The 26472-nt window shown below is 37.6% G+C and overlaps 1 protein-coding gene across 2 annotated transcripts in view; it reads right to left on the bottom strand.

The window, feature by feature from the left end:
* Positions 1-26472, bottom strand: part of LOC145686301 (ankyrin repeat domain-containing protein 13C) — a 234923-nt gene that overhangs the window by 90801 nt on the left and 117650 nt on the right. For both annotated transcript variants that reach the window (XM_081759446.1, XM_081759447.1), the window contains exon 9: positions 3839-3968. In XM_081759446.1, the coding sequence (XP_081615572.1) occupies positions 3839-3968 (130 nt within the window). The remainder of the gene's footprint in view (positions 1-3838; positions 3969-26472) is intronic.

Below are 26472 nucleotides of genomic sequence, written 5' to 3'. Positions count from 1 at the left end.
GTTTTGTGAATAACTTCTTTCTTCCACGCGTCTGTATCTTCCTCACCCTATCAACTGAGTCAAGCGCTGCTAAGCGGAGGAATTCGTAACTATTACAGAAGCTGACCAGTTGCGGAGAAAATGCAACCGTAAGGGACCAATACGGGAAGATAGGAGCATTGCAAGAATAAATCCACTTCCCCATGTTAAGAGATAGGAGCTCGCTGCCATATGCTCAATGTTACTGCTTCCAGTGGCAACGTTCGCTGCCACTGGAAAGGTAAATCTCTCTCTTTCTTTCCGTTTTTTAATTGACTTTTTTCAGAAATGCATCAATACTGTTTTGCGCTCAAGAGCAAAGGTTTATTTTTTACTGATACGCTACTTTAACACTTAAAAATATTTTTAGTATTTAAAAAAATATCCGGTTGCACAACCATGCAACATATAGTACCAGCCGCCACTGCTAAGTACCTTTTCTTTAATCATTCTTCCGATTCCCAAATATAAGTATGTTCATTTTCACGTTTTGTTGCAATTTTTAACGCTGACCCTATCATTTTGTGCTTCAAGGAATGTACAGGAGCGCAACATATGAGGCAAAAATGAAATAACATCTGTAAAGTTTGCAGAATACGAAAAACACTTCACCGGTTAAATTTCTTTTATTCGCATAGCTGTCCGCGGAACAACTCTCATCACCCATTTCATTATCATTGTCACATGATACAGAGAAATTAAACGATGAATCAATGTCTTGAGGAACAGTGATTGTCACTGAGTCCTTCTACAAGCCGGTATATTTCACTCCCTAATTCACACTGTATAGCTTATTTCTAAAACAGTATCTTCAGAATCATGAGTGACATCGTCTCTATTACCCTCTAATGTCTCGTCTTGACTACAACCGTCAATTGCGTCTTGTACGATATTTGTACGTTTGTAACTGGACATAGATCGGTGCTTGTTCAATGGCTCGGATTTTAAACCTTTCAATAATATACTTGGAACAGCATTCTTTTTCAGTTTGCATGTAAATAACTCTCCTGGCATTAGCCAGAAGTGGATCTAGACGGTAAAACTCAAGAGGGAGGGAATCAGAACCCAGACTATGATATGTATATCATGTTTACTAAAAACTTTCAAAAATATCTAAATAATAGCTTAAATCAATTTTGTCACTCAAAAACTGGGGGGTCTAGACCCCCGGCCCCAGCCTAGATCCGCCGCTGACATTAACTTTTCTTTCAGTAAACTTGACTTCTAGAAGGCAGGCTCTTCACGATGTTTGGAACACGAGTGATTTTATTTGGTACATTTTTTCCCATTGATTTTCTTGAGCCATAATTTATATCGATCTGGCGATTTCTCACGACTTGGAAACGTAAAAAAAAGGTACTTTATGTCCTCAGCTTTAATTGCACAAGAATTACAACCGAAAACACAGTAGGTGTTAGGCACTTCTACTTCATTTCACAGACACAGCACGCGCTGTACTAACACATGTATTCTACTTCACACTAGTGTTTCTTTCAGAAAAAAAAAAATCCGGGGGGGACACTTCGTATTCGGAGAGGCACATTATTTTTACACAGTACTATTATATTTATTATCTTATAGACGTATTATTTTGGTCTCCTCCGGGAGAATCTCTCAGAGCTCCGGGAGACAGTGCCACCCTAAAAACATGTCTGGAAGAAACACTGTTACGCACAACAAACGTAATTACTGCTCTCTCTCTACTCTTTTTTATACTAATGCTGTAGGAAAAACAACTAACTAAAACATCGCTCAAGAATTCAACACAGAGCCAGACTGCTAACAAATCCAAAACACAATCTATTAAATCCAATGCACTATTAAAGGTTTATGAGCTGCGTACAAGGAAGTGATTGATGACTCACATTGAGTTTCTCGCGTATCCCACCCGTGACGTCAGCATTTACAATTCATCAAAAACAAATGCCTGTAGAAGCTGAACGAGACGGCCTATCAAGAAATAAAAAAACACGGGTCTCTTATTTTTTGTTACTCTTTCTATTGCACCAAACTTGTTTTTAACTCGAACTGCTCCTTTAAGAAAACTAAGTTACTAATGACAATGTGGAAGTTACAGTATATGCGAACTTTTTACTGCGGAGCATAGTACATGTATCTGTACAGGCAAAGTACAAACATTTTACAGTTATATTGTTGGGTGTTCTAAATGGGTGCTGCACATTTGCATTTCGTCTTGTACATGCAATGCACATGTATATGAATTTGTGTTTGTATTTGTGCTCCTGAAAACAACATGTTTCTCACCTGTAAATAAACTTTCTCTCTCTCTCTCTCTCTCTCTCTCTCTCTCTCTCTCTCTCTCTCTCTCTCTCTCTCTCTCTCTCTGTCTTTCTCTGAACATGTATTGTACAATGCATGTACATGTTTCTTGTATGTGCCTGATGCCTGTACATGCATGTTCCTTGCGTCTATACGGGCACATTAACTGGATAAGTTCAGGCACTGTACAGGTAAAAAGTCGTGTTTTAATTTTACGCACATGTTTGACATTGATTGTACTGGTGCCTGTTTTTTTCGTATGAGTATACAAATAGTCAGCACACTTCACTCTCCTGTGGCTCCAGTCAGAAGACATTTCAAACTCAGTGCTTTCCACAAAACACTGTAACTCAATAAATTGGTAGGATCCTCACAAAAGCTTACAGGTACTACTGGAGCAAAAATTTGGTAAACTGCTCTCTTTGTTTGTCTCTTAACAACGTAACTGTGATTTCATGTATCCACCTTTTTATATGGTAGGCTAAACGCGCAGAATCACTTGGGTGTTTCTAAACTGTTTTAGAAAGTTACGTTATATTCTGGGATAATCTGGATGGTTCCAGACTGTTCTAGAAAGTTCTGTTGAATTCTAGAATAATCTGGATAGTTACACATTGTTCCTGAAGACATTTCATGATTTGGAAGATCTAAGTAAGGAAAATTCAGAAGAATAAAAGCATTTCACCAGTTTCAACTTTGTTTAAGTTATCGTTTTTGTTGTATCACATTGAGTGTATTCGTCCGAGATTTTTTTTTTTTTTTTTTTTTTTTTTTTAACGAAACCAGGATATGTGGTACCTTTAGAGATACAACTCCTTTAAAATTCTCAAGATTTTTGCGATTGCTGCTTCTGAGACAATTGGAATCAAGATATTAGCCACGGAAATTAAAATATGAACACTGCTTATAAAACCTGTTCAACTCAAAAGTGCAAGTTGTGCTTTTCAGGAAATATAGTATTGTATGGTACTGATCAACTGTCATAAAATCAAAATTTTGGGAATAGAAGTTTTAAAAATAATAATATTTTTAAAAAAAGTGTTACAACAAACTAATTAAAAAAAGATCAAATGGCTACAGCACGAGAACTTGGACACACATTTCAAAATGGTGTATATCATTTGAATCAGTAAACCATTATCTTTCAAATAAAATAAAATAATAATAATAAAAAACAATCATTAATATATCTTGTTCCATTCCAGAGATTTTAATATTTAATATAGAATTTTTATATTTTGCCGAAATTCGCACATAAGAAATGACTGGGGGCCTGTATCTCGGATCAGATTTTTTTTTTTTTTTTAAATGTCTGAATTTTAGTATCTATTAAATACAATAACATCTCAAACTATCAAGGTAACCCCCTGCCTGAATTGACATGGACTATGTCATTATCATTATTCATTTTCGTCCGCATAATTGGTAACTTCTAAACTCAACTGATGGCAACTCAAGCTTTTGTTTCATTGACTCCTCAATATAACACACAATGTATATATGAGATAAATAATAATAATAATAAAACCTATTTACTTACCAATTTTCACTGGAAATCCAGGTGGTAACTTCATTTCAACAAATTCACGTAACTTATTAAAATGTTTGAACGGAGCTATTACTTCTAAGACATTGAGCAGCATGTCAACGGAAAGTGGAAAATCAGGACTCTAAAATACAAGAAAATTGTATTTTACTTTTCCTTTCTAAAGCTGGGTTGTCACACAGTTTGAGAAATGTTTCTCCTAACAAAAATTATTTCTTAAGAACATGTGTAGTATTCACCATTCCTATATACCGGTCCAACATTTACCTTTAAATCGAATTTTCAATTTTAATTATTTATTAATTTCGCCAAAGTTTTACATATTGCAACCTAATACTAAAACACAAACTTTATAAATTTAAGTAATCCATTTTTTTTAAGTTGCAAATATTTTAAAACTACACGTAATAACTATGCATGTGAAAACAAATTTAAAAAATCCGTGTATTGTCCAATTCGAATGTAATCTGCACCACAGCGGGCATCCTAAATTTGAACTTTCGATGGACAATACGAAGTATAGTTAGTTGTATGTGGATCACACTATGTATGAATGCTAAGAAGATCCCAGTAAATGATTCTTGAGTAATTAAATGATTTCGAGCGTGTGGCACAATGGATCTACCAGAGATTAATGATCGTTCCGTTCCTACACAATCAGATACAGATACTTCCCTCAGTAGATGTGATCCCAGTGCTCTCGCAACACATTGAGAAGCACCTGAACAGAAGAATACTCCTACTGACAGGATACTGCTAGAGGCAGATCTACGCTCCTACATTCCTCTCGTGTGATTACCACTGATCGTCGAGAACGGAACTCTTCAGTGGTATCAGGAAGACCAGTGCGAAGGCGAATTAAAAGAAGTGCTAGTTAGCAACGAAAGTGGTTTTTGTCTTCGACACAGTGACAATCGTGTGCATCTCCGTAGAAGTGCAAGAAAGCAGGAATTTAGCGTGTGTCCGCACTCGCCATACAGGATCCGTATCTGGCATTTTAGCATAGGAACAATACGTTATTTATCCCGCTCGCCTCTAGTCTTTATTCAAGGTAGTATGACTAGTGTTCATGCATTGAGAGAAATTTCCGATTTTATTTTGGCACTTTGTGAGTTCATATTCAGCGATATTTCAGCAGGATAACGTGTGTTCCCACACCGTCCTGCGTATTCCTAGCCTGCTAAATTTCCGAACCTAACTTCTATCAAACATGTGTAGGACGGTTCCTGACCACCACACAGGGGACAACCATGCCTAGCTACTCACTGATTTACAGCGATTGTTGAATATCATACTATATACAGACATTCAGTATTTATACAACCGGTTACCTGCCTAAAGCGCTAACTGTGGGGCCCCTCGCAGATGGCTACCCAAGTGTCATTAAAGTGAGTGTATACTCTATATTCACAATGTTCCTGGGGTGTCATGTTGTTATCATTTACTACGTAATAACTATCTCATTATGTATTAAATTTGTGTCAGATCCGCTAATTCCTACTGGTTGTTCTTTAATGAGTTTCCCCAAGTACATTATAAATAAGGTGAGTCTGTAAGTTATTCCAATACCTATAAATGAGAGTGCTTGGAGATAAAAGATGAAACAAAAACTGATACAGGTAAGTGCCAGGGACGCATGGAGTGGAGCATTTTGCTTTACCTTAAGGGTCGTCAAACAGGGCCTCAACTAGAAAATTTTAAACGTCAAGATATGTCTTGTTTTATGATATTAGAAAGGCACAAGAAAAAAAAAAAAACTTTTGTAGGAAATATTTTCTCGTGTAGGTTACAGTTTGCGAAGTTGTCACCATTTAACAGACGACGTTTCAGGTAAAATGTGCGGTGCTTATAAATCAGAAACGCCTGGGGATAAAAGAATGAGAAAGTCTTGGGGAGCTACTCAGAAATCTCAAATGTCATTTTTGTTCCCGCTGCCAATGGGTTACTCCCTTATGCTTTTACTGCCCAGATTATCGTTCGGTAACAATATTTTCGACGAGTCAGAGATATAGCCACTGTGTCAAGTTGCAGAAACAAATGCATATCCTGCCATTTAATATTCTCAAGTGATTCCGGACCCCATCTTCTGAGGCCCTGAGCGTAAAGCTAACCGTGTCACCATTTTAGTTTCGTTTTATCGTTTTATCTCCAGTCGGTCCTGATTTCTACGCACTAGGCGAAGTTACAATCTCACCTAGTATATATTTTGCACCCGAAAACAACAAACACATATGAGACCAAATTTTATATTAAAAAGAAGTAAATCTTTGTTAATACAACAATATTCAATCATACACGATTCTTACAATATATTTCCACGCTATCTTTCAAACATTTTTTTTCTATCTTTCTCTAATATTGTAACTGCTTTCTCTATGACGGACTTTGTCATTTTTATGTTCGTTTGACTCTTTATACAATAATTTTAGGAACCCTCCATACTATTAGAGAGATCTCAAACAACCTATCATTTTCTTATTAATGTGAATATTGCACATTACTCAAAATTAAGAGCATCGTATTAACGCTCTTCTCTGTACAAATGATGAAGTATGTCCATGCTAGTTTTGAACCATATATATATATATATATTATATATATATATATATATATAAAACGAACCCCCTCTACCATAACGTTGTCAAGAGCGAATATGACATAATTGTACACTCTAATCCAAAAAAGGATTACCGCATTGATTATGGCTTTTTTGAGTTGTAAATTTTTGAAGTCCAATTTCGGGTATCTTCGGAAACTGTAAACCAAGGATGCCAAATTCGAGCCCTCCAGCCAAACTTCGCAATCGCAAAAAACTGTACATTTTTTCCTTCTTTTAAGTGTAAAAAGACATGTTCAAATGCTATTAAGTGTAGGAAAACGTAACATTGATTGAAGTATGTAATGATTCAGTATTTCAAAACTATGTATACATGTAAGCACATACTGGTTTGGCTTATCTAAAAGGAAGTTTCCATATCTAAAAGGAACACTTCCAATGAAAGAAGAAACATGTATAGTAGAATTACAAACACCAAGAAAAGAAATAAATAAAGAGGAAAACAGAGGCAGAAAAAAGAGAGAGAGAGAGAAACACTGGAGGACCTCATTCAAGGCTTAGAGGGGACCTCTAATTATAAGGTTATGAGTTCTTCGATTACCGTATGAATCAAATCTTTTGGTATGTAATGATATACTCCTTAATGCATGAATTACATAAAATAATTACATTAAAGTAAATCAGTTGCATTATAATTATATATATATATATATATATATATATATATATATATATATATATATATATATATATATATATATATATATATATATATATATATTAGGGTGTCCCTTATTTTGGGTAATTTCGTGTTGCAATACGCACACCCCCCAAATGTATTCTATGTGACCGTAAACATCCGTTATTGAAATAGCAGCTCTCTACGAGAACGCTAACCCGTGGCGACTTGACGACAAAGTCATGAAATGACGTTTCCACTTTATAATATAATTTAGAATTTCCAACCGTGACAACGGAGAAACTAAAAGAGACAGAGAAACGAAACTTTGCACGATGCAACTAGAGGAAGGGAGACATCTGTTCGTGTATTGACAAACAGCACCGGATGAACAGTGTTGCCAAACCAAGAGAAAGTTGTGTTTTTTGTAAATGGAATGACCTAAATTGAATATCATCATTTTAAGTAACAATGAAAAGACAAAAGAGATGGTAAACGCAGATTAGTGTTGCAAACTGTTCGAGAAATAACGTGTGGTATGTGTTGGCGCACACACGGAGTGAGGTATTAACGTTTTGTACACCTTAAATCAGATATTGACAAGACCTATTTACGCTTACTCTAAGTCTAAAAGGATCCGCTGAACAGTGTTGCCATCAACAGAAGGGAGAAATTGAGTTTGGAAGAGATACAATAACTCGGAAAAGGTCACTAGTGCTGTATGGTTTAAAACCTATAATGCAAGGCAGAAGAGCATAAGGAGTAGTGCCGTAGTTATGTGAGCTACTGACAGATATATTCGGTATCTTGTTAAAGCAGAGAACTAAGGTTTGTAAAAGATGGTAACGCTGCACAGCGGCGGCTTTTTTAATCTTGATGTAATCATAGTTATCAACGTCCTCAAAAGCCTACGAGTACATAAATAAACCCATGCAAATTGAACGCTGTTTTTATATTTTAACCACTTTGTTGGGATTCCAACCCGCTGTGCAGCGTTGCCACCTTTCACAAACCTTAATTGTCAGCTTTTACAAGATATCGTATATCTCGGTCAGTTATCGATCTCACATAACCACAGTTCTACTCCTCATGCTCTACCGACTTGCATTATACGTTTTAAACCATACAGCACTAGTGACCTTTTCCGAGTTATTGTATGTTTTCCAAACTCAATTTCTCTCTTCTGTTGACGGCAACACTGTTTAGCGGATCCTTCTAGCCTTACAGCGTTTGCACACGTCCCCGGCAATGCCGGATCCGGTTCCGACAATGCCGGCGATGGAGTCGGCGGCAATGTAATCAAATGGTAGCTGGCACACGCTTTCCGACCCGGCAAAAAAGCCGGTGGAACTCCCGGCTCCGGCAAATGCAGCCGGACTAGCCGCCGACATGTCGGTGCCGGCTCCGGCTCCGGTTTTGTCGGCGGCAATGTTTTATTATGCGTAGATGCACACGCAGCCGGTAAAGACGGAGCCGGCTTGTTGATAGGTTTCTTCAATCTATCCACAGTGAGTGAGTGGCAAGGCGTTGTGTATTGTTTCTTTTCCTGTATTTGGATTTTTTGTTTACTTCAGGTTTTTTGTTATTTTCTTTTTTCACATCATATGAATATATAATGAAGAATGAAATAATCAAAATGGCTGTGAGGTACCACAAATATAGTGGCTTGCTATTTACATAAATTCTCAGCAAGGGAAATTCGGATCTTGTTTGAATTATCCAACTACGGTAACGCGTAAAGTGAGTTTCACACATGTATGTATGTATATTAATTTGTTATCTTCTACAGCTGAAACTTACTTAAACGATTTAAACAAAGGGGTCGTTGGATTCGTTTTGATAGAGAATATGTCTTAGCATATATGAAGTCATAATTTTTAAAAAATCAACTTGGCGGAAATGAACAAAATGGAGATACGAAGAAATTATGAATCTAGGATAGTTCTCCAGTGCTTATCCTGTTAATTATGCAACCCAGTATGTACGGTATAAATATCCATCATAATCGTAGAAGTAGGCATTTTCAAGCATAACAAAGGTTGTAAATAAAATTAAAGCAAATAAAAACTACAAAAAGGACTACAGAAAGAAATAAAAATGTACAAACAGAACAAGAAAATTTCTATTCTTGTGGTTGCATACTGTTTTACCTTATAGATCATAATAAAAATATGTACTCTGTCTTGTCTGGTATTTGTTCCATAGAACGATTGTATACTGAGTGAATAGGCAGCCGCAATGTTGCCTTTGTAGAACTTATTATTATTATTATTATTATTATTATTATTATTATTATTATTATTATTTTAAATAGCTTGATCTCAGCCTGTTTCAATTTTGAGAAATTTAAATAGATGTTAAAATTATGGCAACAAAAGTGAAAAAAAAAAAAGAGAAAGAAACCAAAACAAGGCCATATACCTCGTGCGCACACATCCACACACACAAAGAGCAAATAACCTTGTTTTTTCGATCTTCTGTTAAGTCTCCCCCGAGGGGAAAATATAGAAAAATAATAGTTTGCAAGACTCCTTCCATCAATCATTAATAGGGATTAGGTTTCTCCTAAGCATTTTCCTTCTGTGTGGATTGTCTTTCTTGGCTCCTGCAAGCAAGGACGGCGCTAAGGGTGGGCGGGGGTGGGCAACCGCCCACCCGATGGATGGCCTCGTCCACCCATCCGCCCACCCCAACAGAACAGGGGTGTCATTAAGGGGGGACAGGAGGGGGCAATTGCCCCCCGCAAGATTTTGAGGAATACATATACTTTATCGATTGTCTACTAATATACTAGTGCAAACTGTGAAAGTCTTATGTTGTTGGTGTTCTTGCCCCCTCAAGCGAAGTCTGAAATGACACCCCTGCAACAGAAGAATAATAAAGGTGACCAGTGCCGGATTTCGGTTTGATGGGGCCCTAAGCTATTGAAGATAATGGGGCCAATTTATTTCTAGCATCCTTTTTCAGCGACAAAATTTCGCCTTTTCTGTTTGAATATATGCTATATGGTAATTTATGGACCTAATACATATCTATTAAGTAAATACGTTTTCGTGTATATTTCGTTAACTTAACTTATTGTTTTGAATACATTACAGAAAAACTGTAAAATTTGTAAAATTAGCGGTAGTTTAATTTGGTACCAATAAAGTCCCTTGCCGATCTTTTTGCACCAACTATGATTCACGCTCCACGCCATGCTTCTACAATATGTGGAGACCGCATCATTTCTCATTTCAAGTTGTTTCTATTCAGTTGGGTAAAGTTTGAAACGTTTCCAGGGATCCGTGTAAGTAAATACAGTCTAAATATCATCCAGGGTTGGTAATTACTGCCTGAACCTCAACTAATCGTGTGAGCTTTTTCCAGGTCAGGTTACTGGAGTAACTCAAAATGGAATGCAACCCTCGAAGATTACACAAGGTGTAATACGACACAAATTCGCTGGAACCAGAGGCGAACTTAGAAGGTTAAAACTGGAGAAGGGGCAACTAAAACCCAGATTATGATAGATATATCGTGAGTTTACTCTAAACTTTCAAAAATATGTAAGTAATGGCTTCAATTATTTTTGTCACTCAAAAAATTAGGATCGTAGACCTCTCCGGCCCCTGGCTAGATACGTCTCTGGAAAACCATAAAAACCTCGTTAAAAAACCTAACTGTTGCACTAAAATTATTATAAGACCTATAAATGTAGGTAGTATCTTTTTACTGCGACGTGAAAAGATGTTGGTACCTTACCTTGCTATGTAGTAACCAGTGGCGTATTTAGGGGGTTGGCTTCCGGGCTTAAGCCCCCCCGAAATCACTTAGTATAGTAAAGTAAATAAAATATCTTGCAGAATTTCTACATTTCCAGGCAAAGCCCCCCCCCCCAAAAGTTAGCAAAGCCCTTCCCGAAACAAAATCGTAAATACGCCACTGGTAGTAACTAGTGCCGATAACCTAATGGATTCAGCCTGTTGCATACTAACTTACACAAGGTAAATTCGGGCAGTTCTGAACGTAACAATACATAAAATACTGTTAATATATACAAAAGAAGGACTCATATGCCGAGAACGAATGGATGAAATCACTAGATTCGTGCTCCTATTCTTTCCTTTAGTCAGGGGCGGATTCATTCTGAATGTTTAGGGGGGGGCAGTCGTTCGAAGTCAATAGGTTTTATTTTACGTTTATAATACAAAGGTGAAAATTCTTAGGACAGGTTTTATTTTTAAAATAAAAACATATTCAATTCTGGGGGGCGATCGCCCCCTGGATCCGCCCCTGCCTTTAGTGATCCATTATTGCACTCTATAGATCACTATATGAGCTCCTCCGTGGCTAAGCGGTTAGCGTACGCACCTTTGGCGTGGGAGACCCGGGTTCGATTCCCGGTGGGAGCTCATGTGGTTCGGATTCCACGTTAATCAGTAGGTCCCGTCTCATGTAGCCTCGCTGCTGAAAGGGACGTTAAACTCAAAATCAACTCAACTCTATAGATCACTATGAAAATCAGTGCCAAGTTCTGAAAGTTATGAAAATACTTCTGCAAACTACTTTTCATACTTGCGTACAGCGAAATAAAATAGCTATAATTTCGCGATGTAAAGATTATTGCCGCTTAGGGCTGTAATTCCTTTATATTTTACTATTATTTCGCGAGCTTGTCGTTTCATGCTTTCTTCTTAAGCATCCACTGTTACCAGACTCAATTTCTTGTCGAATTCCAAATAGTACAAGAAAGGGTAGCACTAGAGTTCTATCAGCATACAAGATACTGTATCGCTGTGAAGTCTTATTAAAGTAGCTAAGTGTAATGGCTGGAAAACAGGGTCCCGATTACAAATAAGGCTCTGAAACAAAATCCCCATTACAAGCGGAGCTGGGAAACGAGGGTTCCATTATAAGCGGAGCTGGGCAACAGAAATCCCATTGCAGGCGGGTTGGAAAACAGGGCCCTATTACTTGCTTCATGAGAGCTTAATACATAACAGTACAGTACAGAACACCGTTGTTGTATGTGCGTTTTATCTTATTTGCTTTTTCTTATTATTTGGAAATGACATTACAGCCACTTTTTCTTTAAAATTTTTGGGGCTCCCAAGAGGGCTATAGCTTGTTTAGCTTATACGCAAATCCGGCACTGAAGATGACATCCTGTACTTCACAAGCAATAGGTATTACCTTCGATTGTAATGTAATAGGTTCTATGACTCTGTTTAACTCTGCAATGGACAATGATTTTAAGACACATACTTGTAGTAATATAATGATGCCAAAAGTCGTGATTAATGAATTGAAGTTTAACACACACGCACAATCGTGCTATTGAAACGCCAGTGTTTGTATGTGCTGCACTGAAAAAAAATAAAAAAGTGCTTTCTAAAAAGCCAACTAAATAATGGACAGAGCTGGCCAGTATTATCTATTGTCTCATTTTGAGAAAGAGAGGGAGGAAAGTAGTGCTTTGTGTCAAGGGCGACGATCCTGGGGGCCCAAGGGGGCCCGGGCTCCCCCAAAGCCCATGTGCGCCCCCGCATTTTATTTATGAATATACAATATTTGGCATAATTTGAATTCAATTTGTCTTAAAATCCTCATGCATGCCTTCTGCATCTGAATGCCCTCCCCCCAAATTTACAGAGAAATCGGCGCCCTTGCTTTGTGTTGGCGCGATAGCTTCTTATAAGAGGGTTCCAACTTGCAATTGTTTACAGCAATGTACCACATGTCTTACCCGTGTGGCATTAAACAGATTTCTAAAAACCCTTATTATAGCATTGTTGAGTTGATCTCTGTTGCGTTCAGAAGTCTTGGCGGTCGGTGCTTGTTCAGCTAATATGTCGAAAAAATTTAGCGATTTCTTCTCAGGCTCGGTGTCTTTCTCGTGTTCAAAGAAGCGCGATTTTCAATCCGTTGATGTTAGTGATAATCCTTCTTCTTCATTGGGGAAAAAGACAAAAAATACAAATACATGTGACAACCAGGATTCGCAATTTGAAGTGTTCGATTTCGAGGAAAGTGAAAATGAACTAGATGTTGGAGAGAGCGAAGACGACAGCATTGCTTCTGAAGTTACTCATTTATATTTTTTGCCTCTTGCTTTCTTGTAATAAATACTTCAAAGATAAAAATGTAAAAATGCAGCAGCCTATTTTATCCTTGTTTTACTTTACCTATTTATTGTGTATTTTATGTTATTAACGAAAAGTAGAGTATTATCTGTTAGTCTGCGTTGTTTGAACCTTCTTTTATTTCTATGCATTCATGTGCATTCTTGGAGGGAAAGGAGTTAAAGCAGTCTTGAACTTCTTCGACTACACAGAACACACCGTTATTATTATTTAAAAAGCTGAAAGTAGAGGTAGTGTGTGTGCCACGCGGAATTCGGTAGGTCGAGCATATTGCCACGAACTCCCGCAGCCCATCCTAAGTCCTGCATTTCTTCAGTCTTACCAGGTGAATGCTGAAATGGCACCTTCTATAAGGCCAACACAGCTGTTTTCCACATCCTTGTTTCTCCCCTATTTCGGTCTGAGCCTTAGCTAACTAAAGAGTATAAAAATTGAAATTTAATTATTGTCAAAAAATGTCTACATTGCCCAGTTCTCATTTTCGTTGTCCGCCCACCCAGCAACTAGGTCCGCCTCTTTCCGCCCACCCCATCAAGCGTTCCTGGCGCCGTCCCTGTGCAAGATCATAGTACGTAATTTGGAAGGGGGGTTGTTTGTTGAAAGAGGGAAAGGAATGCATAAAGAAGAATATCTTGTATAACAGTATGATTTGATTTAATCAACACAACAGGCTACAGCAGAAATTGCCTATGTTTTTGTTTTACAAGATGCAAGATGCATTGCAAAACGTTATCTATGAATGTTATATCGGACATACTACATATGTAGGCCTATCTAGAACAAAATCTCCCCTGGAAAAAAATCCTCCTATGCTGAAGAAAATTACAATTTAGTTCCGTTTCCTCCGTTCGATTCCAGGAATGTACTCGATTCGTCTATCTGTATGCAACTATGCAAGCCCACAGGGGATCAAGGACAGAAGTAGGTCAATTTGACAGGGGGTGGATTAAACTGACGTTTATCATTTATATGAAACTATTCTGGAGTGCCATACTTTCTGCGTGAGTGTCGCTATATGTTACTTATTTCCGCTTGAAGTAGCTTTTTGATTTAGTGGATTGTTTTCTGCAGTGCACTGAAGTCTTGCTTCAGTGACAATTCATTTCATCGTTCATCGAGTGACAATGACTAAAGTGTTTCAGTACGATGTTTAGAATTTCATTGAATTAGTGGAAATGAGATCTTGTCTATGGGACAAGACTACAGACTCATATAAAGACAAGGTCGAAAAGCAGAAAGCCTGGAAAGAAGTATATACAAACCTTGCACAAGACTTCGACACTTGTAAGAATATACTTTGATAATGATTTTGCAGAGTACTTTTAATACTGATACTGTGTGTATAATCGGGAAATGTATATCTGTGGTAAATTTCATAGGAAAACAATTATAAATACGAAAATTAGAATGAGTAAAACAAAATGTTGCTAAATGGACAAGAAAGTTTTATTTTCGTTGTATTGTTCTTATTTACTGCTCTTTTGACATGAAATTTACCACATACATGTCTTTGCCGATTATACACATACTAACATTATAAGAAATACCGGGCGAAATCGTTATCAAATTATATTCCTAGATCAACATATTTATAGACATGCGACAATAATTTTGGACATGAGTGTACAATCGAAGACATAAAAATGGGCCACTTCGATGTTCGGGGTAAGGACAATTTTCCAGCTGTCAATTTGCCACCAAAATTCGACAAAGCGGACAATTTGCCACCAGTTTTCGCAAATTCTTGACAATTTGACACTATTGGATTGTGGGTTTAAGTTTAGGGTTACTACTTGTCAAAATTATTAATTTAGCCATGTTTTTCTGCGAATGCTTTTGATTAGGAGTATATACGGACCAATTTACAATATACCTTTGTGTACTAAAGAAAAGATATTTGGGGATTTAGACGTTAATGCTCCTACGTCACTTGATTGACGTAATACAATTAACCTTGTTCTTTGCATTGAGCTATTTCTCAGATATTGAACGACCCTTCCATTTATTCAAGTCAGTCTGTAATATTACACGGCTCTTGCAAAAATCTGAACAGCGCTGAATATGATTACTAATTCGTTGTACTAAGAAATCGAACGTTTGTTTAGACATGCGAAAGTAATTAATTAAAAAATTTCGAATCATATGTACGCAGCTTTTCATATAATGTATAAAACGGACTCATGTTCTCTCTTTCACGTTCAAACTCAAACTACCTTTCGGCACGGCATTACCGGGATGTGTGTGCAAAGCAGCGCCGGCACCGACATTGCCGGATCCGGCTCCGGTTTTGCCGTCTGCGTGTGCAAAGCAGCCCCGGTTCCGGTTCCGGCATTGTCGGTGCCAGATCCGGCATTGCCGGGGACGTGTGCAAATACTCTTAGAGTCAACGCAAACAGTTCTTGTGACTATCTGATTTAAGGTGTACAAAATGTTAATACCTTACTCCCTGTGTGCGCCAACACACATCACACGTTATTTCTCGAACAGTTTCCAACATTGATCTGCGTTTACCATCTCTTTTGTCTTTTTTTTTTTTCATTGTTGTTTAAAACGATGATATTCAATTTAGGTCATTCCATTTACAAAAAACACAACTTTCTCTTGGTTTGGCAACACTGTTCATCTGGTGCTGTTTGTCAATACACGAACAGATGTCTCGCTTCTTCTAGTTACTTCGTGCAAAGTTTCGTTTCTCTGTCTCTCTTAGTTTCTCCGTTATCACGGTTGAAAATTCTAAATTACTTATAATGTGGAAACGTCATTTCATGACTTTGTCATCAAGTCTCGTAGAGAGCTGCTATTTCACTCATGCGTGTTTATGGTCACATAGAATAATTTGGGGGGTGTGCGTATCGTAATACGGAATTACCCAAAATAAGGAACACCCTAATATATATATATATATACAATTATTTCCAGACATAAATAATTATTGTTTAAAATATAACAACTGAGATAAGATAGGTGCTGACAGAGCGTTAGTATATTATATATGAATGTTAATACAATTGAAGTATATGGTGTAATAGCAACAAATAAGTGTATGTAGTGCATTTGTCTGCAACTATTAGTCATATGAAGGTTACTTCCCTACATTTTCATTACAACATGACATTTACAATCTTGAAATATAGTCACAAGTGTAAAAAGAACATACGAGTATAAACACAATATCCACAATGGATCATGGTTCATTATCCCCGAAATCATGTTCACAGCAAGTTCACGATCCCTATAAGCCACTCTGAAGACTAAATTGTGCTTTATTAAGGAAGGTAGAACTTTTTTTCATAGGTTTTCAGTTCAGTACTCTGAACTGCTTTTTCATATAGAAGTAGTGAGGCTTTTGGACGTTCTTTATCTTTTCTTCATATATATATATATATATATATATATATATATATATATATATAATGAATGAATGTGCGTATGTTCCAGTATAATTCTAACGCCTGGAGCAATTTTAACCGAACTTGGTACACATATTACTTACAGTTTGGAAAAGAGTACTGTCGGGTTAAGAACCCTAGCACACGTACGGGAGTATGGGAGGGGCGAAAATATAAAATTAAGACAACCGATATTAGTTTCGATCCGCAGTTTTCGGGGTCCTTGAATTGATTGACGACGGTTTCCATGCTCCTAAAGTCCAAGTTCACGCTCCAGTGAAAGTAAGATTCCCTACCTAGGAGCAATAGGAGGTATGACATACAAAAGTGATCGAAAATGGCCGGTATTAGTGTTACACACAAAATTTACCACATGCAAATGTGGATCGCAACTGCGAAAACGTAGCTTTCTGAGATGAATCCACATTCACAACATCGTGTGAGGGGCGCCGTTTTGGGATCGTCCGAGGGGTAACTAATATAATCGCAGTGGTTATGTACCTATTACATGCTGGGACCGGATTTCCAGTCGCGGTGCAGGGCAGATTCACAGAACAGAAGGGCATCTGAACAGTGTTCAGTACTTGCACATCATGAGTGACATTGTGGTGCAATCAGAAGAAGTACTTCAGCCTGATGATTCTGTTCCAGCCAGACCAGTCCCCAATACATACTTCCATGTGGTTTAGGAACGGTTCGCAGGACAGCAGACTTCAATTCCATGGAAAATACGGGGGCAGAGGTGAAGCGTACTCTAAGGGGCAGTTAAGCAGAGACTGATCAAAAAAAAAAAAAAACCTCGAGATGACCTGTGAGGCCTTGTTTCCAAGATATGGTTGGAGGTAGGGGAAGGAGACAGATGTTTGTGAGCCATCTAATAGATTCCATTCCCAGACGACTAGAACGTATAATAAATGCAGAAGGGTCTTGGGGACAATATTAGGGTCCCATTGCACCTCCCAAAATAGTCCTTTTTAGGAACACCTAAAATTTTCTGAAAATATTTCACGTACCAACCACTTTCGTATCATATTTCTGTGCATTTCTACTATAAGGTAAACAAAAAAGTTCCGTCGCTTTTTGTGAAGGTCTGTGTTCCATTGGCCTTCACATCATGAGTTGAATGCGAATGGAGATAAGGCGAAGGTCAGTTGTTGGTATGGGTATCTCCAACATACTACTTAGTTGTGGCAGTTCAGTTACACCGTGAACTTGCGTAAGGACAAAGTAAACATGGGACCTACACAGTGTGTCATAAGAGCGTGTATGCTGTACAAGTTCAAACTGGGGTCAAACGCCGCTGCAGCGGGGCGGAAGATATGCCAGGCCTTTGGTGAGGGTGTCGTGACTACGCGGACAGTGCAGCCGTGTTTTAATAGATTTAAGGACCGTGACGAAACACTCGAAGACGCACAACATGCCGGAAGACCAACACATGTACAAAACGAAGATCTTCAGGCAGCAATTGAGGCGAACAGTAGCCAGACATGTGAGGAACTGGTACTACAATTCAGTGTGAGTAAAGAAACCATTCGGCAGCACCTCCATCAACTTGGGAAGCACTACAAGTTGGGTCGATGCGTCCCACATGATTTGACTCCGGGCCAGAATGCAACGCGAGCAGACACCTGTGTTTCTTTGCTCTCTCGCCTGAGGAAGAAGCCATTTCTGGACAGGGTGTTGACATGTGATGAGAAGTGGGTCCTGTACGAAGCTCCATGGTGCCGTTATAACTAGTTAGCATCCCATGAACTGGTTCAAAACAGCCGAAACTAGCACTGCACCAGAAGGTCGTCCTATGTGTTTGGTGGACTGCTCGTGGCGTCGTGCAACGGGAACTGCTATTAGTTGGTCAGAGCATCAATGCAACTGTGCACTGTCACCAGCTGAGCCATGTTCAAGAAAAACTCAAAACTCGGGAGCTAGCATTCTGAATCGCAAAGGGATCCTCTTGTTACAGGATAGCGCTAAGCCTCACGTGGCTAGGATGATCCGGGAGACCATTCTACGCCTTGGATGTAAACACTATTGCATCCACCATACTCCCCGGAAAATGCACTTCGCGATTATCACCGTTCCATTCCTTGGACAATCACCTTAGAGGACGCCAGTTCAGATCCCTAATAGAAGTGCAAAATACACTTGATACCTTCTTCGCTTCACGGTCCAACAAATTCTACCGGGATGGAATCCATGGCCTTCCTCGTCTATGCTGATGGGGATTATTTTTATCTTCCAGGTATGTCTTTGGTAACATACCGATGTTCAAAGGTGGTGGGTGAAAAAGAGATAGAATTTTCTTGGTTACCCAGGGTGGCCACTCATTTGGAATTTCAAAATTCCCTGACTTTTCCAGAAATTTTCCCGGTTTTCCAGAAAATTTCTAGATATATCTAAAATTGGTATATATAGGAACCTTGGGTAACTCAGGGACACGAACCCCTAAATTCCAGTAAAATTACTGCTTTTAATTATTCTTTTGTGATTTCAGGCCCCCGGGCATTTGTCCCCTATCCCCCCCTCCCCTGTCGCCGGCCCTGCAAACCCGTAAACCATTATTAAACACAAATCATGTGAGTTATACGGCAAAGAAGTCCATGTGTTAAAAAAAGAATTACTCGAAAACATGGTATTTTGATCCAGGCCCATAGCTAGGAAATGGTCAATGGAGGTGGAGCCCGCACCCTGCGACAATCCTCAACTCCCTTGGCTGAAATTTTGATTTCTTTTTTAAACAAATATATGTTTAAAAAATTAGTCGTCAATAATTCTTAAATTTATTTTCTTGGAAAAACACCATTACAGAATTTACATAAAATCGGTTTAAAATTGCAAAATTCAAATCAAGAAACTGTTCTACTTATTATCTACTTATTATTCGTTAATTTGCAATCAAATATTTCTCCGGATTTAACAACAAATATACAATACCTTCACCAGGTGTGCTTATTAGCAACCACTGTCATATTGCAGTACAAGGTTATGCTATCGTTCTTTGACGTCACAAATGAATGGAGAGGACAATTATGGAGCTACCTGTATTAAGAAGTAGCGGACTTCGGTCTAGAAAGCCGGCATTAACAACTTTAGGTAGGCCCAGGTCCCAAAGGTTTTGTCGTGCCAGCAGTGGCGTGCGGTGGTTATGCAACCGGGGAACAGGTCGACATAGATGGAAAATATTATGTAACAAAACAACGGAACTGAAGTAAATGAGCACTATTAAAATGTGCTTTTAAGAAATCAGAAAAATTTGTTTGAAGCTGATTTTTTTTTTTTTTAGAACAATAGTACATGCAGTAGTGGAATTGGGTGTAAAAACTAGGGGGAGGGGAATGCCATTACTTCAAATTAGTGGTCAAAAGGTCAAATATCTGTAAAAAAGCATGGCCAATTAATCGTGTGGCGCAAAAAGTACTGCCGCCACTGAGTACAAATGCATGTGAAATCCACACAGTTTTTGATTCCACATAGAAATACACGCATTAACCAAAATTCCACACATTTTGTGGAATTCGACACACATTCGGAACTCTTCCGGCAGAAATACTCAACTATCGTTCAGCCTTTATATTAATCACGTGACCACCAAAACGGGATGCAGGGGCGCAGCCCCGAGCGAATTCTGGAAATCAAGCAGCCATCGAACTAAACAAGTGTGTTAATTACAAAATGGTCCCGATTTCGCTCCAGCTCAATTCATGGGCAGCACTAAATGACAAAAGAATATGAAGAAAGTATGCGCAGCCCAAACCAGCAGAGCTAGATAAGCGAAACCTGGGGGCGAAGCCCCCAGCGACCAAAGCTATTTTGTATATAAATAAACCGGCTAAATGGCTAGGAATACAGCAGAACGTAAATTTTCTCCCGAGTAAAAATTCCATGTTGTTCATCAAAATTCCCTGACTTTTCCAGAATTAAAAAATTCCCTGACTTTTCCCGGTTTACCAGGTGAGTGGCCACCCTGTTACCTTTATAATAAAGACGCTCTACCAGTGTGCTAATATGCATATACTTACAAATCCATCCTGGGGAATATGATTTTGAAATTCCGGTGCTCGATGATAATGATACTTGTATTTGTTGAAAATGCTGTACTAGGCTTGGGATATTCCGAAACCTCGGAGTCTTGATGTAGTAAATGTTTGAACACACTTAAACAACAAATGGCAATGAAAATTTTCGAATTTGCTTCCATTGCTTAATTACTGAAAGTGTGGATTTATTTGGTTTCTCTGCTACAATTCTTTTTGTCATGTTTCATATTTTTGCTTATGCGATTTTCAGTTTTCACTACTGTGAAATTCTGAAGTTTCAACATTCTGGAATTCGGAAATTGAATTTATGACTTTTTAATGATATCTATTCAACCACCGCTGGTTCTGGTACAGGATATGTCACAGAATCTTAGGTTGGAAGTGTTTAACGAAATACAATTATGCATGTTTCAGTCTCGCGTAAAGTGTGAGGGAAAATGCTAATAACTTCAAATAAGTAGAACAAACCGCTTTACTGAAATCATACAATAAATAGTGCGTCTAATTTCCATTACAGTGATCATGAAACGAATGAAGTATATATAATATACAAGCAGTGAATTAAATGGCAGATGCAAATGTCTCATTTTCAGCGATTATAGTATTATCTTTAAGAACGTAAATCACATGCTGTAATGAGAATATTGAGCACGACTCCGTATGACATATTGTTGCAGACACACATACAACACACATTTATGTATTGCCATTACACGTTTTGTTTAATTTGAATTTAACATCTTCATATCATATACGTTCTGTCAACACTCACCAAATCTCAGATGTTATATTTTAAACATAATAATTATTTATGTCCTGAAATGATTGTATGAATATAAATACATTTGATTTATTTTAATGTAATTCTTTTATATAATTATTCATGCAATGAGGAATAAATCATTCCATACCAAAAAGCCTGACCCAACGGAAATTCAACTCACGACCTTACGATTGGAAGTCCCGTGCTTTTCCACTGAACTAACATGAACACCCCTGTCGAGTTCCTTCTAAAGAAATACACCTGAGTCTCCAAGTCAATAACATTCATATGCGTTCCAAATGCTGTTTTTTTCCTTCCCCCCCCCCCCCCCCCCGCTCTCATCCCTTTATCTTTTTCATTCTATTATGGATCCGAGAACTATGTTTGCTGTCTTTCTGTTCATTGGAAATATTCTTTACATATGGAAACGTAGGTGACAAAACCAGTATGCTCACAGTATACACAGTTTCGAAATACTGTATCACTACGTAATTCAATGAATGTTACTTTTCCTACAGTTATTAATATTTCAACATATCTTGTTACACTTAAAAAAAATCTACACATTTTTTTCCCGGCTGCGAAGGTTAGTTTGGGAGCTCGAACCTGGCATCTTTGGTTGGCTGTTTCTGAATATACTCGAAGTTGGACTTAGAAAATCGGATGGTTGGACTTGGACTTAGAAAGCTGGACGAAGTTCGTAATAGCCAAAATCAATGCGGTCATCCTTTTTCGAATAGGGTGTACATGTGGTACAACTGTGTATCGTATTTACTCATCCTAAGTTCAATGTGTTTTGAGTTATTTACGAAAAAATATAAATAAACAAATAAAAATAAAAACAAAATTGATCCACAAAAGTCATTTTACCCTTCTACTACTGGAAGCCTTTACAACTTCTGGCAAAATGTATTAGTATTTTCATTTCTTGCGAAAGGTGGTATTATTATTATTATTATTATTATTATTATTATCCACATACAATATCTTTCGCCCTATTACACAGACTGCATATTGATCTTTGTATTTTCTGAGCACTGTTATTTTCTTTCCATTATACAAAACTTTAGGCAAGCATTTCATTCTTATCCTTAAAAGTTTGGCTTACGTATTACATAGATCTAAGGCAAATATGAAGGGTAAGGAGAAAAAGAAGGAATGTCACAAAACTGTATTTTCGAGAAAACGACATTTTAATATTGAAAACCGCGTACAAAATGAATAGGGTTAGTCAAATCTTTTGCCCCTTTCCTTGGACATTTCTACATCTACGCATGCATGCATATACAGTAAAATATTACCAAGAATCATCAACAGATAGGGCAAAGCACCCGTTTAAGCACACACATAGACATTCCTTGTTTTATTTTTCCTTACCCTTCATATGTATTTATCTTACAATATTTGACATTCTTATCAACAATGTTTGAAAGTCCTTAGAGCAAACAATTTAATGTTATTATCTTACAAGTGTAAAAATAAAAAGCAAAGATTGCTGAATCCTGAAGCTTACTTTAAAATGGTCAACGTTTTGATGAAGAGTTTTATGGATTCATGAATTTTATGGAACTATATTTCATGGGTTTATTTCTTATATGTTCTAAAGGAAGTCTCCATACGAGATTCTCCTTCAATTCTTCACCAATTAAGACATGTATAAATTTTAAGTAATTTATGACTCAATTTAACATTAGCCAAAAATTTCAAATAACATTTCAGCATTACTACATAGCACCTTATTACTTCTTTCTGATTAGCCATCTAGCTTTATTCTTAAGACGATATTTGGTGTAAGTTGCAACAGTACATGGATATGCAATATATATATATTGAATCTTGAATGACACTTCGAAATGTTTATCTAAAACACTGGTTACCACAAACAATTGTCATGAAATCTACATTTGGTAACTATTAAAGAAGATGGACGGACAGATTATATAACTCATTTTTACGTTCCATTTGTGTACCAAGTAAAACGCACACATCGGTAAGAAAGAACTTTACTATAATTATTCATTTTCTCGATGAATCAGCAGCCCGCATATGCAACAAGTATCTATCTTATGGTAGGATGATTTTGACTGCATATCCGTTTAGTCCACTGGTCTCCAGACCAGCATGTTACCTGCCTCTCAGCATCTGAACCAAACATATTTCAAACACAAACTTCTCTCTATATATATCTGGTCTTTATAGAACCACAAAAAAAAGGGTTAAGCTGCGCGAGAACTAAGGAACATGTAAATGATTCAAGGAATTATTAAGGAACCAGTATGCGCTCCATATAACTATTCACGTTTCAGGATCTTGTGATACCGGCTCAACGAATTTCATTTTTATTTCTCTGTTAATAGTAATAACTAACTAACTAAATAAATAAATAAATAAAACTAATTCCCCCTTTTGTTTCATTTAACACATTCTTTTTCATAGATTTTATGATAAAAATGGGAACAATAGTTTGGTAACGTTGAAAAATAACACATTATTATTTTGTTCCTGTTCAGGAACAACGAATTACAACTACAAGAAATCTAAAAGTTCAACTATTAGGGGTGTCTTCAATTACGAACGATTGTATAACTGTTTAATAAGACCGATTTTTTGTAATCTATATGGCTGTTAGAAGGTAGTTCTACAGAAAAATTAAAAGATATTATCATTTTGAATTGTCAGGGAGAACTGAACCCTTGTCTCGCATGTAATGGTATGTGACCACCTAGACAATTTTTTACCAACTCAATTTCATCACCATTATGAAGAAACGAAACAGAGTTTAAATTTGATTTGAACTTGATAATCAGTGGGTACAGTCCGCAGCAAAAAACATGCAACATGAGCATGTAAGTTTATTGTGAAACGACGAAGTCTTTTGCACCAAAATAAGAGTACAGTAGAGGACGCCAAAGTTTCTTCTGGCGTGATTCGTGCCACTTAGACGTTATGTTGATTTCCTGCGCTGTTAGGCGTAGTTTCACAATAAACTTACATGCTCGTGTTGCAGGTTTTTTGCTGCGGACTGTACAAAAAGTTGAATAAAAACTAGGAAAAATGAATATGACGGATTAGCAGGAACTTGAGTCTACATCTGCCATTTGTTTTTATATTATTATTATTTCCTATAGTAGCTTAAAAACTTTTATTAGCACACAAAATTTTGTGCTTATATTACAGTTCAAAGTTTTCATTTCTTTCTTTCTTCTGATTGTAAAGGTAATCGTCAAATCTTTAACTGTGCACCATTCTTGGTCAAACACTGTTGCAGTTTCTGAAGCCGAGGATCGCATGCTGACGGCGCTCGTCCGACACATTCAGAATCACATCACTTATTTTGCCTTTCAGGTGTCCAGATTAGCTAGTCGTCGTTCTTTACATGTCAACGCAGCTATTAATCACAAGGCTGCAAGGCTAGATTTCTGTTCGGTCAATCCATCTCCGAAATTATTCGCTAAGAAACTGTTGAACCTCAAGGGAAAACTCGTGCCTCATCGTAATTGCAAGTGGACCATGCAAGCCTCTCAAGTTCTGATACAAGGAATGTCTGTGGTAAGTTCAGATAGCTGTTGCCATTTACGGTATCTTCCCCGAAGAAAAATGGACCAATGATGTAGTCTATTGACATCGCACACCCACATTGATTTGGAACTAGAACTCATGTGGGTTTTAACCCCTTCTTACTCGCCCCCTCCCCAAATTCGGCAGTTACGTCTGTTTACTTTTTCCGAAGCATATAACGTGGACTCATCTATAAAACACTATTCAAGACAGAAGATCATTATTACCATGTAAACGGATACGTAAAATTCCATTCTCCTATCAGACTGTGTACTAACTTTAGGACCGGTCTTTCGCCTTATCTCAGCATCCCGTTCCATTTTTGTTTAAGCAATTTCACTGGACTCCATTCCACGCTCCAGCATTATTTGAATCACATCGTCATGGTTCCTGGCCTTTCACTGCGTAGAACTCTTAACACACTTCTCAAAGCCTTGAATTTTTCATATGATCTCTTAATACACGTGTCTGATCGTTTTTAACGCAAGATTTTAAGTCCGCAATCTATGACACACACTATGCCTTTTCCAGTGTGAACACCCTCTTAAGTCACATGATCACCAATGCATGCATCACTGAATAGTGTGGTCAGAACAGAACTTAATTTCTTGCAGGATTTTATGAAGCTTCTATATATTTGTGACAATTACGTAAGAAACATTAACATCCCCTATTTGGATTTTTCTAAAACAATCAACCTGAGCCATATTATAGAGTTTCAATATTTACTAAAATATTAATTTATAAAACAGAAACAGCTACGTTTGAGAAAATCGCCCAAGAAATACTCATCTGTACTAACCAGTTATTTCATAAACAAATAGTCTCAGGACTCGTTAACCTCTCACTCAAACTATCAAAAACTACAAACAGGAAGACAGGTACCATGCAAATACATTTAGATATAAATAACAATAATGAATCGCTCTCAGCTCACAAAAAGAAAAGAAGACAGACACCACACAAATACATTTATATATGAACGCCATTAATGAATCGCTCTCAGCTTTATCATCAAACGTTCTCAATAACGTGATCCTATGAGAACTGAGCGCTACGCCATAAGCTATGGGAAAAAAGAAAAAGAAAAAAGTATAACACCTCTCGTAAATACTGTTGAACATAAACCATTAGAACTCAATCGTAAAAATCAATTCTAAACGTAAACTTAGTTCACTGGGATTTTTCGGCCCCACGTCTAATTCAGACCACGATCAGGAGTCCATTCAGACCACGGTTGATTCAATATTCGGCTATGGATGTCTCTCGACTTTGCTTTGGAACGCCAGGGGGAACATACATCAGGTAGGACCAGGCCAAGTGGAGGACTTGGCTTCCAAGACGGACCAGCTACCAGCCTCTCAACAAACATAAATACCAGTTTTAGTGTGGTGATCAACTAAAACGAGTCACAAGGAAACGTTTCGCAAACTAACCGACAAAATCTACACACCTTTTACCCTGAATAAAATTCTACGTAAATGCTACATAGGTAATCCGAGAGTTATTAGAAGCCTAGGGGG

This window comes from Thermobia domestica, chromosome 5, assembly GCF_964235325.1.
Source record: "Thermobia domestica chromosome 5, izTheDome1.hap1.1, whole genome shotgun sequence".
Lineage (NCBI taxonomy): Eukaryota > Metazoa > Arthropoda > Insecta > Zygentoma > Lepismatidae > Thermobia > Thermobia domestica.
Note: the sequence above shows the minus strand (reverse complement) of the source record. Positions and strands in the feature narration are given on the sequence as shown.